At 51.0% G+C, this 27490-nt stretch overlaps 11 protein-coding genes across 11 annotated transcripts; 5 read left to right on the top strand and 6 right to left on the bottom strand.

Annotated features, from left to right (window-relative positions):
• Positions 1-738: 738 nt before the first annotated feature.
• Positions 739-4590, top strand: FPRO_05289 (uncharacterized protein; the record flags this gene model as incomplete). The annotated part of the gene is made up of 1 exon (XM_031230890.1): positions 739-4590. The coding sequence occupies one exon, from the start codon at positions 739-741 to the stop codon at positions 4588-4590; it is 3852 nt and encodes a 1283-aa protein (XP_031080982.1).
• Positions 4591-6270: 1680 nt separating this feature from the next.
• On the top strand, positions 6271-7539 carry FPRO_05288 (uncharacterized protein; the record flags this gene model as incomplete). The annotated part of the gene is made up of 1 exon (XM_031230889.1): positions 6271-7539. One exon carries the CDS (start codon positions 6271-6273, stop codon positions 7537-7539), a length of 1269 nt encoding a protein of 422 aa, XP_031080981.1.
• Positions 7540-8712: 1173 nt separating this feature from the next.
• FPRO_05287 (uncharacterized protein) lies at positions 8713-9800 on the top strand (the record flags this gene model as incomplete). Its single annotated transcript, XM_031230888.1, has 2 exons — positions 8713-9695; positions 9749-9800. 2 exons carry the CDS (start codon positions 8713-8715, stop codon positions 9798-9800), a joined length of 1035 nt encoding a protein of 344 aa, XP_031080980.1.
• A 1313-nt stretch (positions 9801-11113) lies between these two features.
• On the top strand, positions 11114-11927 carry FPRO_05286 (uncharacterized protein; the record flags this gene model as incomplete). The annotated part of the gene is made up of 2 exons (XM_031230887.1): positions 11114-11378; positions 11428-11927. 2 exons carry the CDS (start codon positions 11114-11116, stop codon positions 11925-11927), a joined length of 765 nt encoding a protein of 254 aa, XP_031080979.1.
• Positions 11928-12596: 669 nt separating this feature from the next.
• On the bottom strand, positions 12597-14191 carry FPRO_05285 (uncharacterized protein; the record flags this gene model as incomplete). The annotated part of the gene is made up of 2 exons (XM_031230886.1): positions 12597-13595; positions 13646-14191. The coding sequence occupies 2 exons, from the start codon at positions 14189-14191 to the stop codon at positions 12597-12599; spliced, it is 1545 nt and encodes a 514-aa protein (XP_031080978.1).
• A 769-nt stretch (positions 14192-14960) lies between these two features.
• On the bottom strand, positions 14961-17917 carry FPRO_05284 (uncharacterized protein; the record flags this gene model as incomplete). Its single annotated transcript, XM_031230885.1, has 2 exons — positions 14961-17519; positions 17576-17917. The coding sequence occupies 2 exons, from the start codon at positions 17915-17917 to the stop codon at positions 14961-14963; spliced, it is 2901 nt and encodes a 966-aa protein (XP_031080977.1).
• Positions 17918-20027: 2110 nt separating this feature from the next.
• On the bottom strand, positions 20028-21206 carry FPRO_05283 (uncharacterized protein; the record flags this gene model as incomplete). Its single annotated transcript, XM_031230884.1, has 2 exons — positions 20028-21091; positions 21152-21206. The coding sequence occupies 2 exons, from the start codon at positions 21204-21206 to the stop codon at positions 20028-20030; spliced, it is 1119 nt and encodes a 372-aa protein (XP_031080976.1).
• Positions 21207-21516: 310 nt separating this feature from the next.
• Positions 21517-22777, bottom strand: FPRO_05282 (putative high-affinity nickel transport protein nic1; the record flags this gene model as incomplete). The annotated part of the gene is made up of 2 exons (XM_031230882.1): positions 21517-21953; positions 22006-22777. 2 exons carry the CDS (start codon positions 22775-22777, stop codon positions 21517-21519), a joined length of 1209 nt encoding a protein of 402 aa, XP_031080975.1.
• Positions 22778-23143: 366 nt separating this feature from the next.
• On the bottom strand, positions 23144-23613 carry FPRO_05281 (uncharacterized protein; the record flags this gene model as incomplete). Its single annotated transcript, XM_031230881.1, has 3 exons — positions 23144-23258; positions 23309-23537; positions 23595-23613. 3 exons carry the CDS (start codon positions 23611-23613, stop codon positions 23144-23146), a joined length of 363 nt encoding a protein of 120 aa, XP_031080974.1.
• Positions 23614-24398: 785 nt separating this feature from the next.
• FPRO_05280 (uncharacterized protein) lies at positions 24399-25199 on the bottom strand (the record flags this gene model as incomplete). The annotated part of the gene is made up of 1 exon (XM_031230880.1): positions 24399-25199. One exon carries the CDS (start codon positions 25197-25199, stop codon positions 24399-24401), a length of 801 nt encoding a protein of 266 aa, XP_031080973.1.
• A 305-nt stretch (positions 25200-25504) lies between these two features.
• On the top strand, positions 25505-27482 carry FPRO_05279 (uncharacterized protein; the record flags this gene model as incomplete). Its single annotated transcript, XM_031230879.1, has 4 exons — positions 25505-25922; positions 25974-26185; positions 26233-26638; positions 26683-27482. 4 exons carry the CDS (start codon positions 25505-25507, stop codon positions 27480-27482), a joined length of 1836 nt encoding a protein of 611 aa, XP_031080972.1.
• Between the last annotated feature and the right edge of the window lie 8 nt (positions 27483-27490).

Raw genomic sequence — 27490 nt, 5'->3', positions numbered from 1 at the left:
AATTGAAAGAGAATACGAGAGAGCCAAAGACATGCTTCTATTCCCCTCCATCAATGCCTTCTCCAGGACACGATGGAGTCCCCCCTCCCCCTCCAGGTCCCAAAATTGGCGGGCAGCTAGGCCTGAAATGTCTTTAGGGCAGTCCAATCATGGGCTACGTGGGGGGGCCATGTCAATTGGCACCCGCCCTGACATTCAGCGATTGAGGCGCTGGTACTCCGCGTTGTGAATAAAATGTCAAGTACTCCTTGCTTCCAAGTGGCTTCTTTTTTAAAAAATCTAGCGACTTGGTGATACTTCTGTATCTTTATTCTGTATTCTTATCTTCAATTGACCTTGACCGGTGTTGTAGCACAACAGCTGGGTGTTATCTTTGCTGGCCTCTTTCAACCCCACAAACATTGGGATATGGCAGCTTGAAAAGTGTCGACTGTTACAAGAGTGAGAGTAAGAGATAGCAATGACACCTCGCTTGGGGATCACAGACTAACGTTACCGAGCCCCCAGAAAAGGTTATCATCAACTCCGTACTATACGAACTGCAGTGTACGTACGTGGGAGGCCAATTGTTGGGGATAGACAGACAGACATTACCGGACCCGTCACCGACATCTCTTTTAGCCCAGTGGTCGCGTGACCCACCCACCGCTTCATCTCATCTCTACCTCCAGCACAACTACCTACCTACCTCATTCTCTCCTTCCTCCCATTCACAATCACATAATCTCACCTGGCATCATGTCAATTATCGATGTCAACAAGGATCTCGCTGCTCTCTTTGAGCAGCAGGCCCAAGCTACTCCAGACGCAGTGGCCCTCGAAGATGAGAAGAGATCCCTCACATACGCAGAGCTCGACAGAGAAACATGGGCCCTAGCCGAGCGATTGCGTGACTACGGTGTTGGCCGCGATGATCTCGTCGGTGTCCTCATGGGCAGAAGCGCAGACTACGTTATCGCCGCCCTCGCTACCCTCAGAGCCGGCGGTGCGTTCTTGGTGCTTGAGGTTGCGTACCCTGCTGGCCTCTTGCGAGATGTCATCGAGGATGCGAAGCCAACTGTCATCCTCACTCAGTCCGAGTACTCGGGCAACCTCACCTCTGAAACCCCGGTTATTGTTGTCGATAGTCCCGACAAGTTGGCCAGGGGAGAGATCTCGCCTCATCTGGATGAGAGGAGATCGCTGCCAGAGGATGATGATGTGGAGCGTTTGCTGTTTGTGTCGTACTCTTCTGGTACGACGGGAAAGCCCAAGGGTATTATGAATCCCCACAGGGCAGCGGTTCGCTCCTACGATCTGAGATTTGCTGTCAGCGATCTCAAACCCGGCGATAGGGTGGCATGTAATGTGTTCTTCATCTGGGAGATGCTTCGACCTCTGATTCGAGGTGCTACAACTGTCGCTATTCCCGACCACGCCAGCTACGACCCACTTGCTCTTGTCGAGCTTCTCTCACAATGGCGAATTACCGATACCCTCATGACTCCTACACTTTTGGCGACAGTTCTGTCCCGGCATCCTAAGCTGGGCGAGCGATTGCCTCATCTTCGCTCGCTGTGGTTGAATGGTGAGGTTGTCACTACGGATCTTGTGCGCCGTGCGATGGATGCTCTTCCTGATACACGTCTTCTCAACGTCTATAGTGCTTCCGAGACTCACGAGACTGCTGTTGGAGATATCAGAACCTTTGTCGACTTCGACACACGAGTGTGCCCTGTTGGTCCTCCAACGGACCCTGAGCACACCTATGTTCTGGACGAGGCTGGCAACAGAGTCAACCAAGGTGATAGCGGCGAGCTCTACGTTGGTGGTAAGCTTTTAGCACGAGGATACCTCAACCTGCCTGAAACAACAGCCAAGGCGTTCCAACCGGATCCTTTCGCTGGAGTTAAGGACGCGCGAATGTACCGAACTGGCGATTTGGCCCGCATCCTTCCTAATGGGCTCTTGGAGATTACCGGCCGAGTCGGCGGCATGATTAAGACTCGTGGCTACACTGTCCAGCCCGGAGCCGTCGAGAGCGCCATCCGAAAGCATCTGGCCGTTCGTGACTGTGCAGTCGTGGCTCACGGTGAAGGTCTGGAGAGACAGATTGTTGCTTACATCGTTCGTGAGAAGGGTGAGACTAGAGATCGAACCATTCCTCTCGTCGACGAATATGGCTACAGCCCCGTCGCCCGACGTGCTCTCACCGACCATCTCGCCCACTACATGATTCCCTCAGTCTGGGTTGAGCTAGAAGAGCTCCCTACACATGGCGTTTCTGGAAAGGTCGATCTCAAGGCTCTGCCTGCACCACCATCTCCGAGATCACCGAGACCTGTTGAGAAAAAGAAGGAGCATAACATCAAGGTCAAGACCGAGACTGTCATTCAGTTATGGGCTGCGTCGCTTAACATGCCCGCTAGCGTCATCACACCGAAGCACGACTTTTTCGACCTAGGTGGTCACTCGCTCGCTCTCGCTGACCTTGCTGGCCGCCTTACCAAGACTTTTGGTTTTCCTGTTCCTCTGGCTCCTCTTGCTGGAACACCGACTCTCGAGGGACATGTTTTAGCTATCAAGGCTGCTCGTGACGGCCACACTGCTGCAGTACAGGCTGACCTCCCCGCTGTTCTTCGCGCAGACTCTGTACTCCCTGAGGATATTCAGGGTAATGGCACTCCTATGCGCGCGCTCAGAGATGCTGAGACTATTCTCCTCACTGGTGTTACTGGGTACCTGGGTGCTTTCCTCCTCAAGAACTTGGTCGATTCTACAGACGCGCAGATCATCTGTCTCGTGCGATTCCCTGAACCTGTTGAGGATTGTGCACCCGCTGGTATGGCACGTATCCGAAAGAACTTGATCGATCTCGGACTCTGGGAGGATTATCTCCTGGAGCGCATTGAGATCCTGCCTGGTACACTTACCCGAAAGCGTCTCGGTCTCGCCCCCGATGTCTTTGATGAGCTGGCTACTCGTGTACAGGTCATTGTTCACGCTGCTGCTACCGTTAACCTTGTCTATCCTTACGCTGCGCTGCGAAACGCTAATGTTATGGGCACGCGCGAGATTCTTCGTCTGGCTGGCCGTAGCGGCGCAACTGTTCACCACGTTTCGACCAATGGCGTGCTTCCACCTTCGCATACTGGTTGGTGTGAGGACACTGTCATCGATGTTGATGATGTTCCTACTAAGCTGCTGGATGGATATGGCCAGACCAAGTGGGTTGCTGAGAAGCTTGTCAACGAGGCGAGCCGTCGTGGTATTCCCGTGCGTGTATACCGCCCTGGAACTATCTCTGGCCACAGTGTCTCTGGCTCAACCAACGCCTGGGATTTGATCAACGCCATTCTCGTCGAGTCCCTCCAACTTGGTCGCGCGCCTGATGTTGAGGGCTGGTATATCGAAATGACCCCCGTGGACTTTGTCAGCGACGCCATCGTCACCCTCGCAAACCACACCAACGACACCGAGCAGACCATGTACCATCTCGGCGACCCTGCTCCCGTTCCCTCTGGAGAGTTATTTGCATCCCTAGCCAAGCTGGGCTACCCCACTGAGACTCTACCATGGGACGACTGGGTTGCTCTATGGTGGGAGAAGCGCGGTAACAGAAAGACCGGCGACGATCCTTTCACAGTCGACATTCTCCGCGGTGGTATGCCCAGCGTCGAAGTCCTCAAGTCAGTCATCGTTCTCAAAGACGGCAAGACACAGCCCACACTCGACAAGTACGACGTCCCCCGCCCCAAGATGAACGATGGTCTTCTCGAGATCTACATGCGGCACTTTTATGCCCGCGGTTGGCTCTCTCGCCCTCCCCGTCGCGAACAAGTCAACGGCGTCGCCAAGAAGTGCCGCAAGGGCCGTCTTGCAGGTAAAGTCGCCGTCGTAACAGGCGCATCTTCTGGAATCGGCGCCGCAGTCGCAGCTGGTCTCGCCAAAGAAGGCGCACACGTTGCAGTCGCCGCTCGTCGCACTGAAGCTCTTGAAGGCGTCAAGAAGAAGATCAGCGTCTACGGCGGCAAGGTTCTTATTCACAAGACGGATGTCACGAATAAAGCTCAGGTGGAGTCTCTCATGAAAGAAGCTACGGAACAGCTGGGACCGGTCGATATCCTTGTTAGTTGCGCGGGAGTCATGTACTTCACCATGATGGCGAATAACCAGACCGACGAGTGGGAGCGCACTGTCGACGTCAACTGCAAGGGTCTTCTGCACTGCCTGTCATCCACAGTCCCAGGCATGCTATCCCGAGGCGCAGGCCACATTGTGGCCATCTCCTCCGACGCAGGTCGCAAGGTCTTCCCGGGTCTGGGCGTCTACTCTGCGAGTAAATTCTTCGTCGAAGCGACGCTCCAGGCCCTGCGCCTGGAGACAGCAGGCTCTGGTCTACGGGTCACGGCCGTGCAGCCCGGAAATGTGGCGACGGACCTGCTGGGCATGTCGACGGACCAGGAGGCGCTGAAGAAGTACGGTGAGCCTACGGGTGCCGAGGTCCTTAAGCCTGAAGAGGTAGCTAGCGCTATTGTGTACGCTGTGTGTCAACCGCCGCATGTTGCTGTTAACGAGGTTCTTATTGAGCCTCGCGATGAGCCGATTTAGAATGTTTATGCATGGCGTGAAACAAAATTTGTATCTAGATTTATGATCTCAGGAATATGTTGTCTTGTTTGTTAGGTTAATCGGATCATATGTTGGGATGGAAAATGAAATAGTGTTTGGCTGCATGTTTCACCACGTGGGGGAAGGGATGAACTGCAATGCCGTGATGGGAGAAGCATTAATGAGTTTGCAAAACTGATGAATTGACGAAAAGATCTATTAAAATCGTCTCGAGTTGATTGAGAGTTCATCTACACTATTCCGCAGTGACATGCCCCTGAATCCGAAAATACTCGTCCAGCCGAGGAGCAAGGCCTGTCTGCCGAATTCCGGCTTGTCAAAGGACTAATTAATCGTAGGCGGAAGAATAGAATAGACGATGGATGTTTATAATTATGCATAGGCGGGCGTTCCTTGGCCGCATGTCATCCTGAAACAAGGGAGTTGGTGTTTGTCGGAGACGGGTTTCGAAGTTTTTGGGGGAGAGTTTTTCCGTGGATGAGAGACGTTTGTTTGGAGGGGGGAATACAGGGCTGGGCTGGTCCACTTTGCAGGGGTTCGTTATGCTTTGGCGATGATGTTATGCTTGTTGTTAGTGCTGAAGCCACTAAACGGGTCGTATCGAATGCGAATTATCTGTATACAAGAGAAGTAATTGATCGTCTACATCCTGAGAATACTGTGTTGGTGATGTGCGAAGATGGGAGCAAGTGGTCATCCTGAATAAGCGAAGTCCCCGGAAGAATCTCTCTAATCAAACTCGGCGGCTCAAGACATTTTCTATGATTCCATCTTGAGGCTCAAACACAGCCGTTGGATGTTCCACCAATGATCTTAGCGCCCCTTGCGCTGGCTCCAAACAGGCCCTGACAAGGGGTTGATAGATACAGTGGGGAAGACCTGAGAGCGGTTGAATAGGCCGGACGAATTGTCTTTTTGGCAGATTCGAATTCCGGTGAAGTCGGGCCTTGGCGACGGTGTAAGACATGGGGGGACTGACTGACTGATCGCTTAGAAAGGGAGACGAGATGTTGAGTGTTTGGTTTGGAGAGGGACGAAACGGGATGAGTGACATGTTTTGATGGGAAACTAAACATGTTTGTATGAACAGATAATCATAGTGAGGTAGACATAGACTTGGTATAAGTGATAGTAATAGATTGGAGAATGATATTAAGAATATGGTCATAGAGTAACATGATCTGCTTGCTTCTAGACCGGCGCTTGTAGTCTAAACCCCAGCATCAACTCGCCGTCTGACTTACACCCAACGACAAGGATCACCAACGTCAACGAGATTGACTACGGAGCGAGGCCCACGGTCCACCGCCTCGCCTCAGACGCCGAGTATCAGATCCCCATCGCTAAACCCTGTGTAGAAGTCATCCGCCGAGCAGTGTCTCGACTATATATCCAACTTGATCAACCCTCATTTTTGCTCCCTTCTCTCTCTCCTCAACCTCTATTCTTTCACGGACCTCGAAGGACCAGATTCGCCATTCTTTTTTTCTTGTACTTTTTTGTACTTCACTTTCATTCCAATCATTCACTTTCGTTCAGAGCCTTGACGGCCGTTCAATTCACAAAACCCACTCTTTACAACCTTTACATCTGGTCCTAGAGACTCTCACGAATCAATTCACACAAAAACTACCCAAGACTTTTATATCTACCGTCAAAATGAAGAACGCCGCCGCCCTTCTTACTCTTCTCCCCCTCGTCGCCGCCCACGGCTTCGTCAAGTCTCCTCCCCCCCGCAAGCCCGGCAACGCCTTCAAGGCTGCCTGTGGCGAGCAGCCCTTCTACCAGCAGGAGGCCGACATCAACGGCAACGTCCAGGGCATCAAGCAGGTCGTCGGATCAAACTTCGACGCCAAGGAGTGCAACCTCTGGCTGTGCAAGGGCTTCCAGTTCGACGACAACAAGGACAATGTCCAGAGCTACAAGCTCGGCGAGAAGATTGACTTTGACGTCAACATCGCTGCTCCCCACACCGGTTATGCCAACGTCTCCGTTGTCAAGACCTCCACTGATAAGATGATCGGAGAGCCTCTTATCGAGTTTGAGAACTATGCTGCCAACGCTGGTCTCAACCCCAACAACACTGCCTTCAGCGTCACTCTTCCCGAGAGCTTGGGTGGTGAGTGCACCAAGGCTGGTGACTGTGTTCTCCAGTGGTTCTGGGATGCTCCTGATATCGACCAGACCTACGAGTCTTGCGTTGACTTTGTCGTCGGCGCTGGCTCTGGCTCTGGTTCCGGCTCTGGTTCCACCAAGCCTTCTTCCGCTGCCTCTGCTGCCCCCGTCGCTACCTCCGCCCCTGCCGCTGAGAAGCCCAGTGCTACCACCCTTGAGGCCGTCGCTGTTACTTCTTCCGCCCTCGGCCCCATCTTCGAGAGCGTGACCACCGCCGTTCCCGAGCCCACTGCCACTGCCCCCGATGCCAGCGACGACGAGGACTGCGACGACGAGGAGCCCGTTGACGAGGGTGACGATGAGGACTGTGACGACGAGGACGAGCCCACTCCCTCTGCTGCCGCTGAGACTGGCGATGACGAGGACTGCGACGAGGATGAGGAGCCCGAGACCGGTGATGATGATGAGGAGTGCCCTGCCGACGATGGTGATGAGTACGACACCCAACCCGCGACACCCAGCAACACGGCCCAAGGAATCTCCGCAGCCGCTAACACCGCCGCAGTTACTAAGACTAAGGACAACGCTTACCCCGTGCCCAAGCCCACTGGACAGAGCTCATCTGACAAGACTGGTTCCGGCTCCAAGGGCTCCAACAACAACAACGCTGGTAGCAGCAACAACAACTATGGCAATGCCGGCAGCAACAACAATGCCGGTAGCAACACTATCGTGACTTCATATGTTATTGTTTCTGCTGCTGAGACCCACTACGTCACCGTCACTGCTGACGCTCCTGCTTGCACTGCTTGAGTGTAAGTGGTGATGTGTGTGTATTAGCTTACTGGGGATTTTGTTTGTTTTCTTGGAGGGGGTATATATTATTCATTTGATGTAGATATTTACTTATGGGTAGCCTCCTGTGGGGGTATTCAATGTGAGATATTTGAGGAATCATTTCGTCCTTTTAAGTGAAGTTTGATGTTGAAGACCCAAGTTGGTGATGAAGTAGCGGAAGTATTGAGTGCATTGCCCAAATAGGAAATTCTCACGGGCCCGGTACGGGGGTGAGACACCGGAGCTCAGCTCCGAATGTCTTGGGCTTAGTGCTAGCCAAGCTCTATAGGTCAAGGTTCGATATAGCCTATATAAACCCGCGGGCTTTTGTCATTGTTGCAATTGTTATAACACCGATTACTTTGAACTAAACTCACTAGTCGAGACTATTGATGCACGAGATCAATGGAATGTATCAAAGACAAGCATTTGGCTCAACAAACTTGCTCATGGCAGCTTACTCCCGCCAGCCTACGACTCTTCTACCTCTATGCAATTGGTCCGCACGTACAGGAGCTTGACTCCAGCTCTGCACATTGCTGCAGTGCATCGTGAGCTTTCTTGGTGATGTGTGGCTTATGCACCGCTTATGCACTTCCTCCATCTGATTGGAGTGGCTCAGGCTATTCACAAAGATTGGAAGAAACCTGAGACTGCCGCATGACAATATTGCTTTTGGAGGCTTTTCAGCTAAGCCTTTGTCCCGGGCCCCCGTTTTTGGCCCTCATTGATCGCCTGCAAAATGATTCAGAGTAATGAAGAAGCAGTCCTCGATCCGTGATGCGAATACCTATTAACCCAGCTTGCGTCACTACATGACATCAATAATATACTGTACCTTACAGATAAAGATTACTTATCTCAGCTATACATATGCGTGTTTGTGTTGATGGACGGATGGATCCTTACGGCGAACACTTCATCGTGCTTCTGAAAATGAGACACATCATTTTTGTCTCAGACTTAGATCCCTGCAGGGCATAGAAGATCATTACTGTAGTTCGGTAATCGATGCATGATACGTAAAAAGACCAAACAGCGCCCAACAGCTGAAGAATGCGTCATTTTTCTTCCTCTTCTTCCTGTAATCTAACTCCAAGTCAATTTGTTGGCAGGGGAAGAACGTGCATTGAGCAAGCCACCAACACAATGGGACCACCTGTCGTGTATTCCGAGTCCGCGTCGCCGGAAACTGAACCAAACGAGCAGATTCTCGCTGATCTGATCGACGACGAGGATGGCGAGTCGATTTCTGGTGATATGTCGACGGTATCGATAACAAGCAGCATTCTTGCGTACCGAAATCGCTATGGGAGGACGTATGAGAATATTCAGTCGACAGAGTATTGGGCGCCCAATGATGCGCAGCAGAATCATGGTCTGGACCTCACGCATGTCGGACTGTTCTTCACTCTCGATGAGAAACTGTTTCTTGCACCTATAGAAGCACCAAAACGTGTGTTGGATATCGGTACGGGGACGGGGATTTGGGCGATTGACTTTGGAGATGAATACCCAGAGGCTGAAGTCACAGGCACAGATCTGAGTCCTATTCAACCAGTCGTGGTTCCTCCAAACGTCAAGTTCGTCATTGAAGATTGTCTTCTCGACTGGACGTGGCCTGAAAACCACTTCGACTTTATTCACATCCGCGCCATGTATGGCAGTGTTCCCGACTGGGTCGACCTATACAGCAAGGCATATACGCACCTTGCACCAGGAGGCTGGATCCAAGATCTAGAAATGGACGTCAAGCTCCAATCCGATCACGTCAAGTTACCCCCCGACCACGTCTTCAACACCTGGGCTGATACATTCTACACCGCCGGTGAGAAAATGGGCCGTTCATTCGCCGTTTGCAAAGGACACACGATGCGGGATAATCTCAGAGCAGCAGGCTTCGTCGACATCGTGGAGAAGAAGATCAAGGCGCCCATGCACCTGTGGCCCAGTGACCAGAGGCTAAAACGAGCAGGAGAGCTGTTCCTAGAGGCTCTGGAGCAGAGTATTGAAGGGTATGCGACTTTGCTGCTGATGGATCTGCTGGGGTGGTACAGAGAGGAGGTACAGGTGTTGCTGGGGCTGTTCCGTAAGGAGATGAAGGATAAGAGTAAATGTGCATGGGTTGAGACGTGAGTTGGGTCCTTATTAGAGGAGCGGATGTGGGTTTGCTGACGATCTCTAGGACCGTTGTGTATGGCCGGAAACCTTTTAGTGATGAGACGACGACGAACTAGACGACACTGAGGGTAAGATTGAAGAGCTCTGCTTTGGCAGACAAGACTTGGCCAGCACCAGAAAAAAATCTCCCCAGAAGGTCCACCGGAGGAAAAGGACAACAGTAGATCACGGTCCGCAGCCCGACTTGAGGCTGCTTGGAGTGATGCTGGATATCAGCCCAGCGCCCGTCTTCAGCCTCATCCGCGCCTCGCAAAAACACAATCTACGACACAACGCCTTGTCCATATTCCCGTCAAAGCTAAGCTCTACCCAATTCCCGTCTACCAAGACATCTAAACCTCTTTTGTAAACTACAGATGGGTGGCTCCTCACTTCCCGTCCCACCCTTCCGCCCACCATTCCAAAGGCAGCCCATCTTATATCAAGCCTCATCTAGATCAGCTGATTGACAGGTCACTTCCTGCCGAGACAACCGAGATCTATGATTCAATTTTAAACTAACGCGGCCGAACACAAAATGCCTGAAACGATCATAGGTGCGTAGGGAAAAAGGGGGCAGGAATGTGGGCTGTCTCAGGGAGAAGCTTATCGGGGCTGGGTGGGAACTAATCCGGTAGTTCAAGTTCTGAAGATCTGTGATTTGGGATCGGGATGGGAATGTGAAAAGACGGTTATCTGCCACTGGCAGTGGGGGACTTGGCAGATGATAGAGTGGAAAGGAGATCGGAGTCAGCTTAGATGCTTTCGGAGGGGAGGGGACGGTGAGATGAGTATCTTCAGCAGAGTTACCAAAGATACAGCAGATACTCACAGGTAATGACTATTTATCGGTGCTGAATGCTTCTACCATGCTCTCCTATCCAGACTCACTCTATACCCAGCAGAACCCAGATCTTCAGCCATGTCAATCGTCCGCAGCGATCGCCATCTTCTCATCCAATACCACAGCATTCAAGACCAGGTTACACCAAACTCTCTGATCTGACGCCAAACTTTTCTGAACGAGGGGATAAGCTTGGCCAGAAAGAAAACCACCAAGTTCAAAACCTGCTGTTTCTGGCGTCAGTAGCACCCACTGTTTTCTTTCTCCCCAGACGCAGGGGGGAATGCTGCAGCCCAATCTAAGGTTTTACCTCAGGAACTTGCAGATCCTCCCGCTTTAAGCTTTATATTTCCCTGTAGGAAGGGGATAAGATCGGCGGTCGATCATGTCCATGCCGTTAATAGGGTGTAAGCTCAAGCCTTGAAGCTTGTCCTCAGGAAGTATAAGGCTGTGATGCCCTCTCCTTGCCAACATCTCATCAGCTCTGGCAGCTCTGCTTTCATCCCTCTCATTTTTCGCTCTAAGCTTCGTCTTCGGTTGTTCATCATGAAGTTGACACTCTTCCTCACAGTCACGCTCTTCACTGGTGTCTTGGCAACTCCCCTGTCCAAGACAGTCATCGTCAGAGAAAAGACACTTGCAGCTCGCCGTCTACCAGTCTTTGCTACACCGCGTATTGGCGTCACTGTAGCTTCAGTGAAGAAAGGACGTACTTCTCACGTCAAGCGCTCGATCAGCCGCAAGGATGTGAGCTTGGTTGGCTTGGTAGATCGTGTTGCTGAGAAGATCAAGGAGAGATGTGATGACATCGGTACGTCGAGTATACCTCCTGTCACTCCACTTACTAACAAACGGCAAAGAATCTGTTTTGGAGGAAACTAAGGTTGAGAGACTGTCGAAGGATAAGGCTGTGCACAAAGTCGTTCGCAAGATGAACAGCATTAGAGCAACACTCTCCCGAACAGTCTCGATCATGGACAGGACTCCAACTCTTGATCTCACTCAAGACGATAGCCAAGCTTTCCTCAACCATGCCTACTTCATCACAAAGGAGCTTCACAACACAGTCAAAGACTCCGTCGCTACACTAGGAGGAACAGGAGCTCGCTCCATGTCTCGAGCAACGCACATGCTCGCCGATGTCCTCAGCAACATCGTCACCATCAACCCAAGCATCGCCTCAGACGTTTATCGCAAGCTATCGCCCATCTACTCCGATGTGGTTTCTACTGACGAGAAGGACTTGCACGTCTTCATCATGAGCTCAGTGACAGAGTTCTTGTCATCCATCAAGCCCGATGATCTTGATTCATGCAGCTCTGGAGATTGTTTCAACAGTCCAAACGAAGAGTTGAAGTGAAGGGCGCAAATCGTTTCATTTAGGTTATTTTGTGTGTAATGAGAAACGGCCGGAATAATGACAGCAACATGGATGGAGCAACGGAATCTTAAATCATCACGATCTTTACGAAACTCAACTGCATAGCATTTTAAGATCTTAGCATAACCCTCACTTAATTTATTTTGTCACAACAACTTACATCGAAGTAAACAAATAACAAGGAACTGTAGTTGATATCCTTGATTGACAACCATCCACAGACTGATGCCCGTCGTCTACGGGATCTACGTAGAAGCTATGCTAGTTAGCCTTGTCACGGCCCGTGCATAGCTCGTTGGAGATAACAAGGGCCTCATAACATGTTTAGCATCAAAGCAACACGCCTCGACACAACGTCTTACAAGTAGCAGCAACTAAGATTAGCTGCCGTTGAGCCGTCACAAGTGTCGATCGTTCGAAAATGAGAATGATCATTGATCAAATCACGCTACCTTTGGTCAAAGGATAAGTAAGAAATCCTACCAGTCCGTTGTCTTGTTATATCTCATCAACATACCATAACCACCATCAGATAACTCTAGTTCATAGCAAGCAATATGTGGAGTATTATTCCCAATCCCAGATAACCACCCTATCCAAAACGCCATCCCAGCTATCAATCCCAATCGTACATATCTAACAATCACTCTATCTCACTCCTCGTCTCTCCCCCGCCCTCGCAAGTCTCTCCTTCGCAGCCTCAACAACACTCCTCCTCATCGGCTGCACCTCTCCATCTCCATCTCCCTCACCCTCCTTCACAACAGTCCACTTCTTCGGAGAACCCTGCATGCCCGCCCACAGATCCGTCGGCAGAAACTCCCCCACGTCCTGCCGGAACGCCTCGCGCGACATGCGGTCTGTCTCGAGGAGCTTGTCCACGTTCTCTTGTGCTTTGCGCCAGAGGCTGCGCACGCGATCGTCTACTGCGCGACGGCGCTCGACTTCGAGAATCAGACTGTCATACGCACTTGCGTAGCGCTCGTAAAAGTCTTTGAGCTGCTGCATCTCTTGCAACTTGGCAAAGACGCTCTCTTTCTCCATGTCCCATCGTGTTTTAAAGTCTCCCTCGGCCGCGAGGTAGTCAGCGAGTCGATCGCCGATATCGCCCAAAATAGCGTATGCCTGTAGCATGCCCGTGTAGGCCTGTTTTGAGATGTCGTGCTGTTCCTGCAGCACTGTGTAATCCTGCTCCATTGCCGTGAGGCGCTCTTGTATCTCCTGCACCACGTCGTCGACCTCGCGTGCGTCCTGCACGACGACTTTTAACATCTCAGCTCGGTCTTTCGCCGTTTTGGGTTCGAGGTCGGACACATTAGACTCTTGTTCGGCGATGACGCCTGAAATGGAGACACCGTCATTTCCTTGGGACTGTGTAGCCTCGGCAGCTCTACGGCGAGCGAGAGCTACGCCGCCTTCGGTCGTTCGGATCGCGGTGACGCACATGTCGAAGTGATGGTTCAGCGATGCGAGGAGCTGAGCCATGTTGGCTGAATGGTCGACTAGACTCTCGAGGATCTCGCCGGCCGATGGATTATTGCCCTGTGGTATATCCTGTATGCTGGGCGTATCGGCCACCACTTTCTTCAGGTTCCGGATGTCGTTATCGAAACGGAGTAGATCTCCGTCGAAGGATTGCTGAATAGCCTAATCGGTGTCAGCGCATGACTGGCGATGTCTTTTGCTGGGTAGCTTACCTGTAGCTCCTGGATGCTCTGCTTCATCGCCTCGCGCACTCCATCCACACCTCCTTCATCGATAAAATCAAGAAGACTTCGTCTCTCTTCACCCTGAGGTCTAAAAACACTCTCAACCCCAGTCTCACGCAGCATCTCCATAGTATGATCAAGCTGTCCATCGACCAGGTCCATCGACTTGACCAGCTTTCGAAAGTCCTTCTTTCCCCACTCATAAGTGCTCTGCAAGCTCCTCCTAGTTCTCACCAGAATCGCCGTCTGATCCAGTATAGACGTTCGTAAGAAGCCCGCCTGCGCAGCTAGGATGGAAACATCATCATGTGACTGCCTAGCATCATTCGCGATCTCATTCGCGCGAAGAACAAGAGTCATAGAAGAAAGCGATCGTTTCGCGACGAGGAGGTGGTTAACGAGAGTGTCGATATCGATAGAGGGCGCGGTGGAAAGTCGAGATTGTGTCGCTGATCGTGGATGCGAATGTCCAGACGAGGCTCCGGATGAGTCGCCATGACTACGGCGCAAAGAGCTTTTGGAAGAAGAAGCCATGTTGAATGTGATGTAGGTAGGTAATGTTAGATACTAGTATTCACCCATGACTACATGATGGGAGCGATAAGAATAGATGGTACAAGAAAGATAAAAAAGGTAATAATTACACGAGATGAAAGGGAAGAAGAAAGTTGAGATACGGACGGACCAGACGGGGGAGAGCTTGAACGATGACGGAACTTGGGGTGCGATAAGCTAAGCTTCCGTTATCGCACCCACTTTCCATGAAGGTGCCTAGGCTCCACACAGTCTAGGCAGCTGACGCCTCCAAAAAAGCTCGGTTACAGGAGCTGACTCGTGATTTCCAGGGACTAACCTGGCCCGTCTAGGCACGTTTAGCGCATGGCCACAGGCTGTCTCAGGACCTGCAGACTGCAGTCCAATCTGTTTGCGACCTGGAACGTGGAATTTGCATTCCTGTTTGTGTTTGTTTGCACGTGGAAAGGCTGATGCCGCCATTTGTGTTACTTTGTCGCAAGTCTCACATCAATCAGCTCAAAATGGTATCATTCAGCAAGCTGAAGTTGTTTGTAATTGTGATCCATTGTTCAAAACATTCTTGATATCTCTGCTAAACAAAAACGGTTCATGTCATCGTTCCTGAAAGAATCCCAATACCTGCGCCTATCCTACAACCATTCATCCTATTCCCAAAACATCAAGTATTAACCTATAATCTATATCATCTCGATACCGTATACCCTCGAGTCATGATCATTCTAGAATCTCTAATACGCTCTCAAACAGAAATCCATAAGCTCAAGCCTTATCGGCTAGCAGCAGGGAACTCCAACCTCCGATCATGCTCATAAGGTGTCGGGGCTGGAGAATTGACCCTCGTCGTAAAAGCAGAGTCGATGTGGAAATAGCTCTGGATAGAAGAATACTTCTCTCCAGATGTATTCTCATCTTCCACGTATTTTCCGTCTTTGCGGATGACGGGGGGATACGACCTGTCATCATCCTGCTTCGTCTTGGAAGCATCCTTGTCATCGGCTCGTCCACCGCCCGCGTTGGACTGAGCGTTGTCGAGATCTGCGGCGCCCTTGGAGCCCATGCCGCCCTCTAGAAGCTCACCGCCTTCCATGACGGTGCGCAGCTCCAGGTTCTCGTCCTTGGAATACACGCGCACGCCGACGATGCAGATGGCGTTCCACGGCTCGGGCATCTTTTCCTCCTCCGAGTCGTAGTCGTCTTGGGCGGCGCCTTGGTTGGCTTGTGTGAGGCGAGGCTTGCGAGCCATGTCGTCGCTGCTGTAGAGAGCTTCCCAGTCTTCAACAGGTGAGTCGGATGACTCGCCAGCAGAATCGTAGGCAGGTCGAGGGCGGACGGGGAGAGGCTCTTCTTCCTCGATGGGAGCTGGAGGTCCTCCACTGACTGGGGGAACTTCCTGCTTCTCTTCAGCACCCTCGGCTGTAGAGTCCATAGACTTGGGAGTCAAGTGAGGCGATCCAGTGGAGACGGAAATAACCGCGTCATCATGATCCTTGTGGTGCTCATCTACGACGACAGGCTCATCCTTGTCTTCCGAAATCTTGATCTCCTCAGTCTTCTTTCTCAAAGCCTCATCATCAGCTTCTTGAGCCCTCTTCTCAGCTTCAGCGGCTTTCTCAGCCTCAGCCTTAGCAAGCCTCTCCTTCTTCATCTGCTCACGCTCAGCCTTGACCTTAGCGTTGAACTCCTCATCAAGGCGGTTCTGCTCAGCCTCCCACTCTGCGCGGCGTCGCTTTCTCTTGTCCGCGTTCTTCTTGGTCTGCTGTTTGGTGACGTCGCGGTTGGTAGCACGCTTCTCCCACATGCGGCGACGCTCCTTCTGACGACTGGCAGATGCCTTCTTCTGATCCTTCTTTTGGCGAAGCTTGGTGACCTTGTCCATGTGGTCCCAAGCCTTGCTGTGGGCTAGATCATAAGCGTAACCAACTTGAGCAAGCTTCTCATTCTCAGTTCTGTCGGCAGCCTCGCGCTTGACGACCTGCTCGACAGATTGAGCGTTAGAGTCTCGCTCGCCAGTAACCTTGAGGTAAACGACATAGTTGCCAGCGGGAAGATCAGGCAGCTCAACAGAAACAGAACGCTCCATGAGATAGTTACCGTGAGACCGGACAATGTAGTCCTCGGCATTGGGGCTGTCCTCGTAGTGAAGTCGGAAGTGAAGGCGGAAGGAGTACTGTCCGTGGAGACCCTTGAAATACCGACCGTCAAGCTGTGAAAGAACCAAAACAAGAGGCGAGTCCTGAGTCAACTTAATGTGAAACTTCTCATGGTAAGCCGCCTTCCACGGAACATCAACGCCAATCCAGCGCTGGCAGCATCGCCAGTCTCGATCGCGGAAGAGTCGAGTACGGTCGAAGTGAGAATATTTCCGAATAAGATCCTCATAAGAAATCCAGAAAACAGAGTCGCTGCCAAACTTGTGGTCCATCTCCTCCTGCACCTCGGTAGTCCACTCCTTGGAGCCATCACTCCAAGCTCCCTCCCAAATACCCTTGCGGACTTTACCCCAAGGATTGCGAAGCTTGACCAAGCGCTGGCCAGACTTTAGAGTACGAGCCTCCATGACGACATAGGCGTGCCCTTCAGAGATGCCATTGCGCTCACCGTATCCGTGCTCAAGCAGACCAGTAGAAGCGCCAAAGAGGAACTCATCGTTGACTCGTGACATCTCCTTATCCCAAAACTCATCGATATCGAGAATGTCAGACGTCAAGAGCTCAGTGGTAACTCCACCAGAGAGATCCTCGACACCCTCACCAATCCAGCCACCCGCCAATGACGCATAGTCACCATGAGCCTTGGCGTAGGCCTTCTCGAAGAGAGGAACCCAAGTCTCATTCTGATCTCTGCACTGCGCAAAGAAAAGAGCCTTGGAGCCAGTCTGATAGGTCTTGCGATAAACATTCTCGTTATCCTCACGATCGATCTGCTGCAGAAGATCTCTCTGCATGGAGGGGGAATCCCACAAAGGAGACTTGAGATAGAGTTTATCGTCGATGATGGAGTAGATCCATTCGCCATCTCGATAAAAGACAAAGCCGTAGATGCCGATCTTTGTGTCATGGGCAACGCAGATCCGCTGTAGACCTCCTGCAACATTGGCCAGAGCTGTTAGGCCAGCCATGATCCAGCAGTCTCCTAGACTGCCCTGCTTGACGTCACCACCACTAACCTCTTTCATGAAGGTGGGATTCTCAAAGATCTCGTGCACTCGCTTGACGGCCTTGGGAACAGCCGCCTTTGAGCTCAGCAGTGTTGTCCTGTTGAGCTCGAATTTTTGCGATCCCAGGTTATTCAAGCAATGGCCCTTCTCATACTTGAGATCCCAATCCTAGGAAGTGCATTAGCGCCAAATTCACACGGACTACGAACAGACGGCAAACTCACCAAATCCCAACCAGGATCTCGATATCGCATATTCACTCGCTTGCATTCTTTAATGATCTTCTCAACCTTGCGTCGACATTCCTCAGCGGCTCGCTCGTAACCGGCCGATAAGAGCTCGTTGGAATAGTAGGTAGCAGGAGGTTGCACGGGGTCGAATGGGAGGACGGCGAGAGCCTTGTGAAACTTGCGCTTGGAGAACTTCTTCCAGATGCGGTTGATGCTCTTTTGGGGCGGGAGCTTCTTCTTTTTCTTCTTCTTCTGGTCGTTGTTGTTGGTGGTGGCAGGTTGGGCACGAGGCCGACGAGGGTCGTCGGACTCTTCTGATGAACTGTAACCGTGCATTCTGATGGATGTGATATATAGTAAACTAAAGAAAGAACGGTCTCCTGAGGAGTAGATTTGCTATCTGGAGGGAGGATAGTACGGTGTAAGGTGTTTGGGTGTATCTTGTTGAACTACACAAGATAAGATGGTACACCCTTCGAGAGTATGAGAGAGGTGACAAATATGGTAAAGGAACCAGCGTCCCGTTAAGAACTGAAGGAAATCGAAAAGAAAAGGAGAAAACCGAAGTCGGAGGAAAAGAAGGGTCTATATATGACAAGAGTCGAGCAAAGGAAATGGGAATGCTATTCACTGCCGCACTAGTCGTCCGCCACCACCCATCAACCGAAGTCCCCAGACCAAGGGTCCACAGACACACGACACGACACGACACGGTCCTGCACAGTACAGTACATGACAACTTCACCGACGGAAACTGGAAGGGCTCGACATGTTCCTCACCAGCAAAACAAAGCTGTAGAGGTACAGTACCCGCAGGCACTTAGACATTCTCGAATGGCACCATTTGATGCACGGAGCACCGGACAGTGTGGATTAGCAAGGGTCCTCCCCATCCCCGGAACTGGAAAGTATATAAATGTACAGTATGGAGCTAGGCCCGATACCCGGGGCCTGCAGAGACAGAGAGAGGAGAGACATTGTTGCTTGTTGTCTCATCCCAGCTCAACCAAGCGCCCTATTAATTTCACGGAAAACGCGATCTTCGAACCCGGTTGCATGGCACAGGGTTGCTGAGCAATTCCCCCTTCTGGCCGCGCATATTCCAGACCGCTCTGTTGTGTTGGGGCTGGGGTTTAACTCCTTGGCTTTTTTGTGTGTTGACTTGACGCTCAACCATGTGTGTCTGTCTGACACCACGACACCCTCACTTTCCGATGACATTTTCCTTTGACGACGGGCAGTCCGATTCCGTAGTTTAGATGACAAAGCAGACGAAGACAGTAGTGCCGTACTGTACTGTACAACGAAGCGAAGCACGAGAGGCCAGTCGAATCTTCGGAAACAAAGATCTACTAATCTTTCGCCATCCGCTATGGGCATGGCCTCGAATATCCCTTTGATCCGATTCGTCAGAAAGAGCGAGGCTAGAACTCCTGAGTCGAGTCGTTGATCCGGCCGGTGGGTCCCCAGGATTGGATTTCTAGGGGTCCAACCTAGAACGCACAGTAGAGCAAGATAGCAAGTGAGTAAGGGTCCTGGGGCGCCGTCAACTTCTTTTGAGGTACTTTGGCGAGGCAAACAGTGCGGGGCGCCAGGGACGCCCGCTAGGTCCGGTTCAAGGCTGCAGACAAACAGAAGCGAAGCACTGTAGTGAGCCTTGATGATAGGCGCAGCAGTGCATTATCATGCAGGGACGGACGGGACTCGTTGAGGTGACCACCTCACGGACCAACAGTGGGCGGAATACTGTCTCTCCTGAGGCCTTCAAGGCGGTGATACTACCGGCCAAAATGACTGGTCATGAGCCCTTCCTCTTCACCCAGGAGGTTGGTGCATACTTATCCAAAGTCCCAATAACGAAGCAATCCTTCTCGTTCAAGCGCCTGTTCAGATACACCTTTCACGTCAATTCTGGAACAAAGACGCCCCCAAAAGAAACAAAGTCTTATCAGTACCAAGTGGCACTTTAGCTACACCAGCGATAAGCAATTAGCCTATAAGAAGGCAGAGATTAGGACTGCCCTACCCTACATACCTTACTTAAGAGCGACAAGGGTGGCAACGCTTCCGAAAACGGGGGCGCATCTGACTCTTTCAATCCCCTAGCTACCTACTATAGCTAAGTGGGTACAGTTGATCAGCCTCAGAAACTGGGGACTTTGAGACTGCAAATCCATCCTCCTTTCCCTGTCACGACACGACTCAGCCTGGTCAAAGACCCATTCGGAGGATACAAGCCGGCTTCACGAAAGGACTACCCCGCATTCTCGATCTTGAGACACGATATCAATTTCCATGATCGAGAGAGCCTTGTCTGCTCTTCTCTATAGACGATAAATGTATTATAGGCACTTTAGTCTCAAGCGAAGAGACCTTGTGTTAGGACCTTTACCCTATGCGATAAAATATTTAGGTAAATTTAGTCTAAGTTTAGTGGACTCTTTACCTAGTTTATACTAAACCCCCCAAACCCTCTTGGCTGGTAATTTACCATGAAAGAGCTAGAGGCATTCACCATAGGACCATTATATTGATGCATCATGGCATTGCCATTGCCCCTTGGCTGAATATGCCCCACGGAAAAGCTAGGTGGGACATACATCACGGGAATGCCATTCCCCTCGGGCTGATGATGCCTCATACTTCCCATCGTCATCTCATTAGCAAGCTGCTGCGGAGGTGGCATAGGGTAAGGAATCTGGCCAGGAGAAGGCACTGGGGTAGGAAGCATGCTTCTCGTCGTCCCCTGCTGCTGAGGTGGCCTAGGGTAGGGAATCTGGCCAGGAGAAGGCACTGGGGTAGGAAGCATGCTTCTCGTCGTCCCCTGCTGCTGAAGTAGCATGGGGGAAGACATATAGACACTCGCGTTGCCAGAATACGCAACACCGCGAGGATCTATACCCGTCTGTCTCTGCCAAGAACCACCATACGGACGCTGTATGCCAGGGATCACCGTCCCATTCCAATGGGAAGCTGGCTGAGGAGGCTTCGGTAGAAGTTTTGGAAAACGACGGGGCTCTTTAGACTTCGCTTTCTTGGTCGCGGGCTGGCGTTTTCTCCTGGTAGGTCGCTTTGCTGCTCGAGACTCGTCGGGTTCAGATGCCCTCGTTCTCTTTACACCTCGGGCCTCCTTGGCCTGAGGTATAGGTTTGATCTCAGGTGTGGCACTTGGAGCATGAGGGGAGTTCTGCTCTTGAGGAGAGCTCTGTTCTTGAGGTGGGCTCTGTTCTTGAGAGGAATTCTGCTCTTGAGGAGGGTTCTGCATGTTGGTACCGGCATTCATCTGTTGGGCAGCCAAATCATCAGCCCAGAATTGACCGACACCTCGTTGTATGCAGTCTATAGTTTCCTCACGACTGTACGTCGATGGGTTGGTGAAAATTTCCTCTGGCGAGGAGAGAGGCAACGTGATGGGGTGGTCATCTATGGAAATGTGCAGGGCGTTGCCGTTTTCGACGCCGAAACTGCGAACAACATCGTTACTCGATTGGTCCTGTAGGCCTTGAGACTCTGAATTAACTTTGTCAGTTGTGGTCGGCAAGAGTGTAGGTCGAAAATTAATAAACTTACCTATTTCACCTATAGAGGCAGCTGGTAGTGGACCAAGTGCTGCTTCTGATTCCATGATTATTGATGCTGACATTGATATCGATATCGATGGATTTGCCAAAGCCAAAGCCAAAGCCAAAGATCATAAACCCAACAAAATGATGATAGGAGAAACAAGAGGACCAAAAAGGATGGTCAAGCGCTCTCTTATACCTCATTGGTTTCGCAGGTACTGAGCAGTCTCTCCTTCGTTCTTCGTAGAATACAGTCTCATACTTGCCAATTAGAGTGTGAACGCAGCCTCGAGACCGCAACCCTCACCCAGTAATCGTGAAGATACAAATCCCACGGCCAATCGCGCAACTTGAAGAGAAGACGCACGAAAGCTAAACAATCATCTGCGCCTGAACAAATCCATCATCTTCATGCTCCGTCGAAGGCGCAGGCGATTGAGCGTCCAAAGAGGGCTCCGGATCCTGAATCAAGCTTTGCTGTTGCCTCTCCACGTGCCTCCTCCAAGGTTTATACACGAATATCGATCCGAGACCCACGATGAGGAACACACCACAGATACTCCCTCCGACAATGTCAAAGTGATCGCCGATCGAGGAAACTCCATCCCAGAACCGCCCCTGAGGGTCTGCGACGTTCTGTATTAGGGAGAGAACCTGGACGATGCCGATGAAAGCTGATACCACGACTGTAATTCCTGTGAGGACGATAGAATAGTACAGAATAGCTACCACGTCTCTTGAGAACGCTTTCGACGTGTACAGGGCCATCATGAGGGCTCCGTCTGTGGTGTCGAGCATGCACATGCCAGCTATCGCGCGTGAGTAAACCTCCAACTCTAATGAAGATACGTCGCCACTCACCTGTGAAGAGAATAGGAAAGATCAGAATCAACCAGATACTCGTCCCTTGTACCGCCTGGATGCTCGCAATCCCTAATATCGCAATCTCTGAGCTTGTATCGAACCCAAGACCAAATACCACGCCCAGCGGGTACATTTTCCACGGTCTGTCGATAACACGAAATAGCCTTTTGAACACACGCGTCAAGAAGCCTCCTCCCTCCAGAGCAAAGTGATCCTGGATCTGCGTCTCCTCCTCGACGAATCCTTCAAGTCGGACTTGGTCTCTCCGCTCTTGCAGAATCGCTTGTAAGCGCTGAATGAGCTTATACAGAACCCAGCCATTTCCTATACAGAGGATAATAAGAAATGCGGCACTGACACTAGTTCCAACTATATTTCCCACGTGCTGAAACCCATCAAACCTTTCCCTCAAAGCGCCACTCGTGGCTGCGACGACGATGCATGTTACTATGACGATGGTGCTGTGCCCCAATGAAAAGAATGTCCCCACTGTCGCAGGCCGTTGACCTGATGCGATGAGACGACGTGTCATCAGATCAATCGCTGCGATGTGGTCTGCGTCCAAAGCATGGCGAAGACCAAGGACGTATGAGAGGGCAGCTGGCGAGATGAGGCGTGGATGGAAGTGCAGAACAATGCCTGCAGCGATCCATACCAGGGCATTGACGGCGATGAGAGTCGCTATGGCAAAGATACTATTGTTTGGTATGCCATTGAGAAATTTGGGTTTGCTGAGGGTTTCAAGGCGAGGTAGGCTGAAGCGGGGCATCGTGAAAGTAAGATGGTTGATAGCAAAGTGGTGATACAAACGATGGTGTTGAGCTCACCAAAAACAATCACTGGCAGACAATCACAGAAACAACAATGAGAGAGCACTAACAAAGCACAAAGAAGAATCTGTGAATAGAAGAGAAAGGGCTGATATTTTCTTAACCCCACAAACATTCTAGACCTTCAGAAGTCGTCGTCGTAGCATCATCAAAAGCCGGCGGGCCGTAGTGTAGTAGTGCGGGGCGGGTCAAGCCTTGGCCGCCGGCCGCCGATGTTATCTCGGTGCGGGGTGACTCTGCATTATCGCATTCTGATGAGTAATGCTCAAACAATTGGACAAGTTCCGTGTAAGTCTCTTTTATGCTCATTGGCCAGACAAGTTGAAACTCTTCTCAAATGTATCCTCATCCTCCTCTGCGACTTCAAAGTCGAAACGCGTTACGTCTTCTGCAAATGGCCAGAGATATTGACTCGTGACCCTGTAACCCATCAGCTTCTGTTCTTTTCGATAATGGGGGGTTAGATTTACCTGTGATGTTCACTACTCGCCTGATACGCCGCCAACGCAGCCTTATCATGGTGAAAACTCAATAAGCAAATCTGAAAGCCTTTACTCCTCGCAATTGGATCTGTAATAGATGGACCCCCCACGACAAGACGTTCGTCTTTGACGCATGGTAATGTCTTGAGGGTTTTGAGTTCTTTGACAAATGTCTCGCGGTGTGACTCGTCGACATCAGAGCGAAACTTAAAGAGAACTGCGAGGCGTAAGTAAGAGGGGGGAAATAACGATTGGGGGGAAAGAGGAGACGCACCCATATGAATGACAGTCATTGTGAAATGAGTGAGTGATGTACCAATGGTTTATTGATCTGGCGGTGATGTAGGTCAGTTTAAATGTATCGGGGTGGACTTGGCTTGAACTAACACCAACGGACGGCGGGTTTGCGCCGCGTGTGGACCGAGAAACGGGGGAAAGCCGCCTACGCAATTTGGCCGGTGTACACATAGAATTGTGTAAGCAACTCGCGAATGACGATAAATTATAAGTTATCTGAAGAGGCTGAAGCTCAGTCGCTATTGGAGACTGATTAGATCACCATTAGTGTAGCAGTAAACAATGCGGCCAACTCACCAACACGCAGAATTGTAGACCTCGAGTTTGGCATCTTCAGATATTGCAAATATTCTCATAGCTAAATCACCCTCATTACTAAATTATTATATTTTGAGTATTCTGTCCTGAACGTCGAAATTCTATCCGCATCTACGGCCTTCTTTTCTGTTCAAATAATGGCTGTTGTTCGACACAGGCACGGGAATACTTCCAAAGAAGCACCGAAACCTTCTGACATCTATGCTCCGATATAAACAAAGTAAACCAGTATGTTACATGCAGTCAACAGGCTCATTGGATAAGGCGTTCTCACATCTCGGCCATCATGTAGTTTCAGTGGCTGAGCCGGAAACTCCACCACAGCTTGAATATCTACATGGCTCAACTACCCCTCAGAAACGGTATCTCATGAGACAGAACTACAAGCTCCATCTTATCAAGCCTCAACCTAACATCACAAAAAGTTACTTTCCACTTCTCACACGGCCCCCCTTATCAAGCCCTAAGCCCTCCCCGTCGAGCTCGTTATCCCCCCATCAACCACAATCTTCTGCCCAGTCACATATCTCGCCTCATCAGCCGCCAAAAACGCAACCGCACTCGCAACATCCCACGCATCCCCCATCCTTCCCATCGGAACCTGCTCCTCCCTCGTCCTGCAAAACTCCTCATACCCCTTCCCAAACCTCTCCGCCAGACTCCGCGTGTACGGCGTGTTCATCAGCCCGGGCACCACGGCGTTTAAGCGCACGCCTTTGGAGGCGTAGATTATCGCTGTGGCTTTGACGAACTGGAGTATTGCGGCTTTGGCGGTGTTGTAGGCTACTTGCGGTTTGCCGATGTATCGGAGTCCTGCGATGCTGGAGATGCAGATTATTGAACCGCTTTTATGAGATTCCATTATGGGGAGGACGTGGTGGCAGGCGAGGTAGACGCTCTTGAGGTTGATGTCCATCTGTGAGTCCCAGACGTCTTCACTCATAGAAGCAGGATCTCCAGGTTGGGATTGTCCAACGCTTGTCAAAAGGATATCAATCCGTCCATGCTTTTTGATGCAAGCATCAACGAGCGCTTTTACAGAAGCTGAGTTTGTGGCGTCTGTAGCGATGATGTCGCATATTCCGCCTTCTGCTTCAATAGTCTCTTTTGTCTTTGTAGTTGAAGCGACTGTTCTGTTTCCGCCAAAGATGATGGCTCCTTGTCGTGCCAGGGTCACGGCGCATGCTGCACCGATTCCCCAGCCCTCGGTGCCTGTTTGGCCGAGACCGATTATGAGGGCAACTTTATTTGAAAGGTTGAGCATAATGAGTAGTTAACCAAAGAAACAAGGTAAGGATACCAATAATGGATATTCCATCTATCATCCTGACGGCCTTTTATTAGTATATCTGTGGATTTACTTAGGTTGGTGTGTAGCGGGATTCTCCCGTTGACGTGTAAGTGTAAGTGCTCCGTGGGCCATATTGCGTGATGGCTGGCGCGGGGTCACCCCGTCTGCACCTCCAACGCCGATATGTGATCATCGCCACGGGGGAGAGTAATACATAAACACTGATAGGCCGATATCTCATCCCCTGTAATCATCTCTCCTCAACCACATTGATCAAAATGTCAGACCCCAAGAAACCAGTGGTCAACCCAGACTATGACCTCGACCAACCCATCACATCAAAAGTCGGCCTTCGCCAAGGCCTCGCCTCCTACGGAGATCCTCACTTCTCCCTCTTCCTTCGTAAAGTCTTCATCAAAGCCCTCGGCTACAGCGAGGATGCACTCTCACGCCCCATCATTGGAATCGTGAATACATACTCCAGCTTCAATCCCTGCCATGCCAATATTCCTCAGCTTATTGATGCTGTCAAGAGAGGTGTTCAGCTCAATGGCGGGTTGGCCATTGACTTTCCAACTATTAGTATTCATGAGAGCTTCTCGTCACCAACAAGTATGTACTTGAGGAATCTTATGAGTATGGATACGGAGGAGATGATTGCGGCGCAGCCTTGTGATGCTGTTGTCTTGATTGGCGGTATGTTGACCTTTGAAGTATACCGAATGAGGTTGATGCTGACCAGAATAGGATGTGACAAGACTACACCTGCTCAGCTGATGGGAGGTATCTCAGCAAACAAGCCCATCCTACATCTAGTCACTGGTCCAATGATGCCCGGTAGTCATCGCGGAGTACGCATTGGAGCCTGCACAGACTGCCGCAATAACTGGGCTAAGTACAGAGCCGGCACTCTTGACATTGAAGATATTTCAGCTATCAATGATGAACTAGCACCAACTGTGAGCTCTCACCATCCATCTCATGGCATCAAATCTAACAATGGCAGGGAGGAACTTGTGGTGTTATGGGCACGGCATCTACCATGGCCTCCATTCTCGTGGGACTCGGCATGATGCCTTTTGCTGGCGCCACGGCCCCAGCTGTATCGGCGGCAAGGTTGCGAATTGCAGAAGCCACAGGTGGATTAGCCGTTGCAGCTTGCAAAGACGTTGAACGCCTGCGGCCACAAGCTTTACTCTCACGGGAGTCGTTCTTAAACGCCATTACTGTACTACAGGCAATCGGCGGCTCAACGAATGCCGTGGTTCATCTCATGGCCATCATTGGGCGCCATCCCAAAGTTGCTGGCACGATAACATTGGAAACCATCGACGAGATTGGCCGTAAGACACCGTTGTTGGTTGATCTGAAACCAAGTGGTGATAACTATATGACAGACTTCCATAATTCAGGTATGCTGTTCAGTCTGTTTTGAAGTAAAGACTAACAAGTTCAGGTGGTATGCTCGCTTTGTTCCATGAACTCAAGCCTCTGCTTCATCTCGATGCCTTGACAGTCACTGGCCGAACACTAGGAGAAGAAATTGCTCACAACTCTCTCATTACCGTTCCTCGAGAACTAAGTGTCATTCAGCCATTTGATAAGCCACTGTACCCAGCGTCTTCTCTGGTAGTGTTGAAAGGAAACCTGGCCCCAGGAGGCGCTATAATGAAAGCTAGTGCTTCGAAGTACCGAAAGCTGCTACAGCATACCGGCAAGGCCGTCGTTTTCGCAAACTCTGCGGACATGGCGGAGAGGATCGACGATCCTGATCTGGATGTCACACCCGACAGTGTCCTGGTCCTCCAGAATATTGGCCCAATCGGAAACCCTGGTATGCCAGAGGCAGGCATGATTCCTATCCCAAGAAAGATTGCCTCTCAAGGAGTATTGGATATGCTGCGTCTATCAGATGGTCGCATGAGTGGAACAGCGGGCGGAACAATCGGACTGCACATCTCCCCAGAATCAGCAGACCCCAAATCTCCGCTTGGTATTGTCCGGAATGGAGATCTCATCACACTAGATGTCGAAAAGAGGCAGCTCTTTGTCGACATATCCGATGAAGAAATATCACAGAGGATCCAGGAGAGACTGAAGACCTTCCAGCAAGCTGAGGGAGCTGCAGCACCGTGGGTGAAGCGAGAAGGAATGAGAGGTTATCGGGGCTTATACATGCGCAGCGTTAATCAGGCTGAGCTAGGCGCTGATTTTGACTTCTTGACTGCTGAAGGGCCACAAAAGTCTCAAGACTGATGGCTGGC

Source organism: Fusarium proliferatum, assembly GCF_900067095.1.
Source record: "Fusarium proliferatum ET1 genome assembly, contig: FPRO_scaffold004, whole genome shotgun sequence".
NCBI classification, from domain to species: domain Eukaryota; kingdom Fungi; phylum Ascomycota; class Sordariomycetes; order Hypocreales; family Nectriaceae; genus Fusarium; species Fusarium proliferatum.
This window is presented reverse-complemented; position numbering and strand designations above follow the sequence as displayed.